Raw genomic sequence first — 8377 nt, 5'->3', positions numbered from 1 at the left:
CTAACATACAAAAATACACATGTATCAATGCAGATCAGAAAATCGGAATAAGCAATAGCGATAAAATTTCCGACGAGTTGGAATTCTGTGTTAAAAACTGTGTTATTTCTATTGCTATCGCTATTCCTTCCATTGTGCAAGGGGCTTAATACAATACTATATCTTTTATAGTTATAAAATAAAGTTCCGGAATTTGGAGGACACTTTAGTCTTATGTGTTTNCCATCAATAGATCCCACACAATTAGGTAGGTTCCACCGCTTCCAATATCCATCTGCGCATGTTTTCCAATGTTTCNCAGTAGGAAATTTAAGATATAGTGGTTCTAAAACTTTTATCAATACTACACTAACTTCCTTTATTATTTTTCTGACTGTAGATTCTCCAATTCGAAATGCTAAAGCTATTGATAGTGGTAAATCACCAGTAGCGAGATATCTGCAAAAAAGATAATATTATATTAAATTGCTATTCTATTATATAATATACAAACTTATTTTGATTTAAAACAAAAATTACTAATTACAATAAAAAATATCTTAAAATTTGTGAAATTAGTACCTTAACGTTATTATAAGTCTATGTTCTGGAACAAGAGCACGAGCACTATTTTTTTTTAATGCGGTGTCGTTAATTTAACAAGATTCATAAAGTGTTCAAGTGTCATTCTAGTGTAGCGATAAAACATTTCTGTATCATTTTTAAGTTGTTGAAATAAATTTTCATAATCTCCAAATTGAACTCTCCTTTGGTTAATTGGTCTAACGTGCCATCGCCTATGTAACCATCTATTTTGTTTGTTTTTACGTACAAGCAAATTATATGTACACATCCAATAAAGTACCAAGATTAAAAATTCATTTTTATTTTTCANTTTACTTTTTTATTTATTAATATTCTCTTAAAAATGTAATTGTTGTTTGTCCAAGTATCCCTAAGCATAACAATGNATCGTTGTTCTACAAAAATTTTATAACAATTTTATTATTTACTTTCGAATTACTCTTANTTAATTAAGTAATTAAACAAGATTAGTCTTAACTTATTTATCTATGATGAGGTTATATTTACTTTTGATATGTAGCATACTACAATCATTCTACGCCATACGCCAAAGCTTGTGCGTTAACTTACGTCTAAGACTTACGTCTGTCGTAAGACATTACGCCATGTTATGTGCTATGGCCCTAAATCTTCGGCCACAACTTAACTTAACCTACGCTTGCGTATCAATAAATAGGTGAAATGAATATTCCGCAATTGCATGCATTGATGACTGTTGTTTGTCAGATTTCCCTCAAACTCCAACGTAAGGCAGCAGTGGATAAATGCAATATACAAGTTAAATCATCAAGAACTTGCTCCACAGTTGCCAAAATATGCAAAAATTTGTCTTCGACATTTCGACAGTGCTTCTATAGAACAATTCGGTTTTACTCAAATACGATTAAAACCGAATTCTGTGCCGTCAATATTTCCAAATACATCGGATAAAGAAAGATATATGTAACTAAAATACAGATTGAGTGGAAATGGTACTTATTAAGACAGATATATGTATGGCTGTATGGAGCGGACACGGATGTCGATGTGTGAGTTCAAAATTTAGTTTATTTCGATAAACTGTACAGTACAAAGCTTTCGACCTTTGGTTTAGGTCTTTCTCAATGTAATACTACAAAAATGTTAACAATAATAAATAGTACGTAATAAAAAGAAAATTGTAATAGTAAGGCTTACCAAAAAACTTACATTATACTCGCAAAAAAGAAGAAGAAATAGTGACGGTCGTCGTTAAGTGGTGATTAGCAGTCAGATAGTGAGACTACAGGTTCGACCATCACTTTACAATATAAAGAAGCAACTGAAAAGGGCTGAGATTCAAAACGAAAATCAACGCAACGATATTCGATCATGTGACGCCATTCAAACACATATATTATCGACAAATGGTAAGTAAGATCTATCAAGACTTTCGGTGTCGCTATGTAAATTCAAACCATGTCTTTGCTTTCTTATATACAGGGTCTCCGAAATTAAACGCTTGTTGTAAGATCTCTCATTATCCAAAATTTTTACATGATCCCAATCAAAATCGTGAGAGAAATGGATTTTGTGGTCCGTGATCACAGATCTCTGAGACGAATTTCTGTTGATATGATACTTATGTTCTTTTATTCTAATTTGTAGCATTCTGCCCGTCTGACCGACATAAGAAGCGTCGCAATCGCGGCAGTTAATTTAATATACAACAGAAGGACGTGAGGAATAGGGTAGAGGATCTTTAAGAACGTTAATAAATTTTGACAATTTGTCAGTACAATAAAAAGCTGAACGTGTGTTAGAGTCTTTAGGAAATGCTGTTAAATATTTATCTGAGAAATTATTAATATAAGGTATCACAAACCAGTGAGGCTGTGCACTGTTCTCCGTATCGTCCAGAAGGAACTTCTTAGAGTTGTTATTTATAAAAAAATTGCGTTTTAGTCGTTGTTTAAAAGTGTTGTAAATAAAGTCAAATGGATAGTTATTGTCAATTAAAATGTTAAAAACGATGTCAAAATTTTTTGAGTGAAAAGTCGAGTGTGATAAAAAGAAAACTCTGTCAACGAGACTTATGACCGTGCCTCTTTTTTGGCTGATAGGGTGATTTGAAAAATAATTTAGATATCTGCCTGAAAATGTAGGCTTGTGATACCAATCATGAATTAGTTATTAGTTTATTATCTTTCTTTATGGTAGTGATGTCTAAAAAGTTCAGCCTGTCAAGACCAACTTCTATGGTAAATTGCAGTCGAGAGTGGTATGAATTGTAATATGTAAGAACTACGTCAAATTGATCCTTCGGAACCATGAGAGCTATATCATCAACGTATCTAATGTGTAAAGGTGGAGTAAAAGGTAGCATGTTGATAATGGACGATTCTTGCATAACAATGTCTGCTAGGATGGGAGAGAGAGGAGAGCCCATAGGTGCACCAAAGGTCTGTTTATAAAATTTACTATTGAATTGGAAAAATGAAGAATTAAAAACAAAATTGAGAGCTATAAAAAATTCCTCCTTAGGCAAGCTAGTGTTATTGCTTATCAAATGCCATCGTTTCTCTAAACCTTTGATTGCAAGATCTAGTGGAATGTTGGTGAACAGAGATATAAAATCAAGCGAGATTAACTCAAAAGATTCATCAAAGGTCACTTGGGAGATTCGATTGGCAAGGTGAAAACTATTGTAAACAAAACTCGAAGAAGGAACAATGCTTTTTGAAATAATTTTATGCAATAATATTGCTAAATTATGTAGCGGGCTATTAACAGAAGAGATAATAATTCTGAGAGGATTGCCTGGTTTGTGGATCTTAGGGACACCATAGGCTCTAGAAAGGATGGTGATGGAAGTGTTCAGATTTTTGTAAGTGAGTTCGAGATATGATCGCGAGACTTCCATCTATTTAAAATGTTCTTGAGAGATCTTACAGAATTAATAGGATTGTTTTTGACTGGTGCGTATGTATTGATGTCCGATAATGTGTTTTCCATTTGCTGCGTGTATAAATCTCTATCCATCGCAACAACCACATTGCCCTTATCTGCTTTTGTGAAAACAGTAGAAGGATGATTTTTTATAAATTGTAAAGTAGATTTAAGAGCTAGTTTTACTTCTTTATCATGGTGATTTAATAAATTTAGTGGTTTTCATCTGGTGTAAGATAGAGACAAACCGACTACGACATTCAGTTTTTTTATTATCATGAAGATGTTTGATGTTCTCAAAATTTTTAATAAATTCAATAATTAATTTAGAATTGTTTTCCGGCTGTAAACTAAAATTTGGCCTAGTTGTAAAAGGCCAGTGACTTCATCAGGAATGTAAGTGTTGGAAAGGTTAACAAACCAATTTTTTCTGTGTTCAAGTAATGTTCTGATATGTGTATTGTGAGGAGATATATCTATTGTAGATGTAAATTTGTTATTGATAGGTGGATCAAAGGAAAACTGATATTGAGAGTGAGTGAAAAAACTGTTTGAACGTGGAGTAGAATGTTTTTGAGGTGGAATGTTACGAGGAGTAACAAAATATCTAAGTCTTTTATGAGAAATCTTCATGATCGATCTATCTCTAAGCCATAAAAGTTTATTAGTCATCCTTCTACGTTCATATGAATGAAATTTATTCAGTTTTTTTAATTGCGTGATAAAAAATACATTATATACTCGAAATGGTAAAGTTCTTATAATTGTATTATTGATTTTATTGATTTTACTAATGGTGAGTTTGCGGTATTTATGAAGGTCGATTATTTCAAGTCGCAATATGTCGCTCGCTTGTTGTCAAAAACACATCTCTGTTTATGATTGTGAAAGATGACTTGCGGGAAGCAACAAGAACGGTAATTTAAATGTTGTGGTAACAGATCTTCATTTTTGCAAGAAGAAAGAAACTTAATTCGATTGTGTATTTTGACAAGGATTCTGTTAAGTTTAATCCAACTTTTTAAATTATTAACTATAGATGTTCCAAAATGTATATGTATGGACTTAAAGGTCCAGTGATGGAAATTTCGCATTCTTCCGCCAACGATAATTGATAAATAATAAAGTTTGAAATAATCAGCTCCAGAAATTCTTATTAAGACAGATATATGTATGGCTGTATGGAGCGGACACAGATGTCGATGTGTGAGTTCAAAATTTAGTTTATTTCGATAAACTGTACAGTACAAAGCTTTCGACCTTTGGTTTAGGTCTTTCTCAATGTAATACTACAAAAATGTTAACAATAATAAATAGTACGCAATAAAAAGAAAATTGTAATAGTACATTCATAAATAGCAAATAATTTGTATTGTTTATTTTCAGTGCGGATAAAGAATCTTCTTCAAAGGTAGCTCGTATCAAGATGGAATCAATTATGGACTTGTGCGATACGATGCAAACCCAAGACAACAGAGTTGTTTATGACTCAAGGTAAGGTCAAATGCAAACTTATTTGTAATGATGATTACATTTCTAATAATTAAAAGTATCGAATAAAGCATTTTAAAATATGAAAGATAGCAAACATAGTTGAAGTAGCAATGACATTCATAAACAGCATGTAAATTATATTGTATATTTTCAGTGCGGATAAAGAATTTTCTGTCGAAAATGTAACGACAATGCACCCTGTGCAGGAAGAAAGCAACAGAGTGGTTTATAACTCAAGGTTAGAGAATATGCATTGTTAACTACTATAATTACATACTTATCTATTCTAAAGATTCTCCTGAAATGGCATCTAAGTGTTTTGTCAAAATAGTGTGCGATTATATAACTTTTTAATATTTACAGCAACGATACCATTATCGACATGGAACCTGACTGTGCTTCGGCAGGAACTTCTAAACCGTTAAAATATCCAGCTCAAATCACAGAAGAGAATATACTGACCATGTCGCCAAAATCGATAGTCCAATGTGTACGTATATTGAAAGACACTTGCGAGAAAAAAACACGTGCAATCAAACGACTGCAAAAACATCAACATCGACAAAAAAAGAAGATCGAAAGTTTACAAGCGTTATTGTCTGAATTATCAAAATGCGAGCTTCTTTCTTCCAATGCATCGGAAATGGTAACGGTATGGTTTTAACATACAACTAACAAGGAGACCCCATAGTCTACCTACCGATTTTAATCTTCTTGCACATGATGAATCTGCATTGAAAATAAATAAGTTGATCTCTGTCCGAGCGTTTCGTCCAATGCGTCTTGTAAGTGATTATATTTTATGCTTGAAAAGATTCCGCACGGACACGAATCAACTTATTTTCAACGTAGATTTACCATGTGCAAGGAAATTAAACTCGATGAGTAGTCAACTGTGGTGTTTCCTTGTAAGATAACACAACTAAATAGGCAATTGGGTAAATTTTACTCGAATATGATCGATTCAGATGAAAAACACGTATTATAAGGTTAAATATAAAATATATAAATTGGAATTGTAAATAATATTTAATTGTACATAGGATCATATACCCTGATAGCCAAGCATGTTTTGCAAAATGATGTAACTTAATGCTGAGCTGAAGTTTTCAACTAGTTGCTGTGTATTTGCTGAAAATATGATGCATAGTCATACGTAATCGACAACACGAAGGCAAATTTGAAACATTTTGTGNTGCATAGTCATACGTAATCGACAACACGAAGGCAAATTTGAAACATTTTGTGTCAGCAGATTCAGAGCAAACGAAGAGCAACTATTGCTCATTACGTTGTCAACAAAATGACTTTTATTTATAGAAAACTCTTTGCTTTGTCATTCGTTTTCGGCAACATAAGAGCAATATGACGGCAACAAAACAAGACACCGATGTCTGTACTTCTGTCATATAGTTGGTAAAAACTGTTGACATATATTTATTCTATCTTGTAGCCCATTAAATGTCGAAAACGAATAACTATCTTTTAGAATAAAAGTAGACAAAAAAAGAAGTAGACAAAAATAATTATATTTTAGTAAGGAACAAGCGGTCTCGCGGACTGAGTGCAGGGAGTTGCAAATATGAAGGTCTCGAGTTCAAATTCCCCACCCATCATCTTAGGATTATTTCCGGATCCCGGTATCTTTCATCAAGTTAATCAGTTGATCGGCGAACTAAATCACATCTCCAAAGATTAATTTGAGTGAAACTCGAATTAATTAATTTCCCTTTCACAAATTCCATGGAACCCAGTGGTACCCATAGACTTATATAATAGACGGAACATTCGTGTAAGAGGAGCTGACGCTCTATTAAAAGAGACAGAAATAGTCGTGGAGTAATTCTCTTCTTTTCTAGCAGTGAGTTGATTGGTGGCCGCGGCAGGCCGAGGGAATGGCCGAGAGCAATGAAGATAGACGTCCGAGAGTCAATTGAGAGAGAGTGATAGTGAGAGGTGAGAGCATGCATGTAGCATGCATAGACTTGAGCACACAAGTCAAAAGTAATAGCCTTTTACGTCTAAGGCCTGGTTTATGCGGGCAATAACTGTTAACTTATGCCGGAACCGGTAGAGTTTAACTATAGGATTCCAATACTTCTGTTTATACGCATTCGGCAATTTCGTATAAACAGAAGTATTAAAATCATATAGTTAAACTTTACCGGTTCCGGCATAAGTTAACAGTTATTGCTCGCATAAACCAGGCCTAAGCATAGACTTATATGTCTATGTGGGGGACCTTAAAGTGATTGGTCCCCCACCATCTTATTGTAAGAAAGAGAGACAACTACTCCAGCACTATCTTTGTTCTTTAATGTTGTTCGCAACTTCGTCATATAAATGTTCCGTCTATTATATAAGTCTATGGTGGTACCAGCATTTGTGGCGCTCTCTGAAATAATGCGTTGATAAAATGGAACTAAATTCCAACATGGCGTCCAGTGTTACACACACACACACCACACACATATATACGCATCTAGATTATTACACTATTTTATTATATTATTTTTGCTTTAACTAAAAAACGATAGACAAAAATTTTTCTTTATTGTCATAATTTATTAGAATATACACAAATATACATATTATAAAATATATGTAATATAAATATTATAAATATAATATGTATAATATAAATGTCAACATTTTACTGTTTTGTTTTTCTTAGAATATTTCAGAGACATTGTTTTAGCTTGAGTATATATAAAATTAACATCGCATTCTTCTTGTATTTTACCAGTTAATATGTTATTAATACATTTGCATCATTGTACAATAAATTCTTTTGCAGTTACTTCTACCCTGACAAAAATGAGAAGTTTTATAAGCGTTTATTTGACGTTTTTATGAGCGTTTTACGGAAATTCGTTGAAAGTTTTGAAACTGTCAGTAGAGAATTCATAGGGCGGAAATTGCAACGGTACAGCGTTTGAAAGGCGTTTGTATAAAGCGTTTCTGAAAGTTTACATATGTAGTGTTTACGTTAAGCGTGAGACAAAACAAAATAGTTTATTGAGTTAAATACATCTGAAAATTCAATAAAAGAATTTTTCGCGACTCGCGCTTTTACACATCTAAGAAATTTCACTTGAATTTAATTTTTTTGGAAGCCCGGTTTAGCTCGCCAATCAACTGATAAATTCCATTAAAAGAGATCGGACCTGAAAAAATCCTACGATGATGCGGAGGATTCAAACTCGAGACGCCTCCGTCGTATTCGCAGCACCTGCACTCAGTCCGCAAGACTACTTGTTTCTTAATAAAATGTGATTATTTTTATCTACTTATTCTCAAGCTATCTTACACAGTTCATTTATTATTTCTTTAAAATATTATTTTATTAAAAATATTGCAGTGCAATGTACCTGCAATGAGTAAAAATATTTCTTTCTCTTATTATTATTAA

General features: G+C 32.9%; 1 protein-coding gene across 8 annotated transcripts in view; it reads left to right on the top strand.

Annotated features, from left to right (window-relative positions):
- The window catches only part of LOC109862827, a 9577-nt gene extending 3531 nt beyond the window's left edge, over positions 1-6046 (top strand). The window contains exons 2-11 of one of the 8 annotated variants that reach the window (XM_020442970.1): positions 1291-1592; positions 1731-1952; positions 2026-2118; positions 2191-2984; positions 3067-3409; positions 4633-4677; positions 4858-4965; positions 5120-5203; positions 5329-5617; positions 6009-6046. In XM_020442970.1, coding sequence (XP_020298559.1) covers positions 3384-3409; positions 4633-4677; positions 4858-4965; positions 5120-5203; positions 5329-5617; positions 6009-6023 — 567 coding nt within the window. In that variant the 5' untranslated portion in view covers positions 1291-1592; positions 1731-1952; positions 2026-2118; positions 2191-2984; positions 3067-3383 and the 3' untranslated portion in view covers positions 6024-6046. Of the gene's footprint in view, positions 1-1290; positions 1593-1730; positions 1953-2025; positions 2985-3066; positions 4678-4857; positions 4966-5119; positions 5204-5328; positions 5618-6008 lie in introns of those variants that run through there. The other 7 variants (XM_020442972.1, XM_020442973.1, XM_020442969.1 and 4 more) reach the window with 7 other exon arrangements.
- The last annotated feature ends 2331 nt before the right edge of the window (positions 6047-8377 follow it).

Source organism: Pseudomyrmex gracilis, unplaced genomic scaffold, assembly GCF_002006095.1.
Source record: "Pseudomyrmex gracilis isolate BER0280 unplaced genomic scaffold, ASM200609v1 scaffold_2454, whole genome shotgun sequence".
Taxonomy (NCBI): Eukaryota; Metazoa; Arthropoda; class Insecta; order Hymenoptera; family Formicidae; genus Pseudomyrmex; species Pseudomyrmex gracilis.
This window is presented reverse-complemented; position numbering and strand designations above follow the sequence as displayed.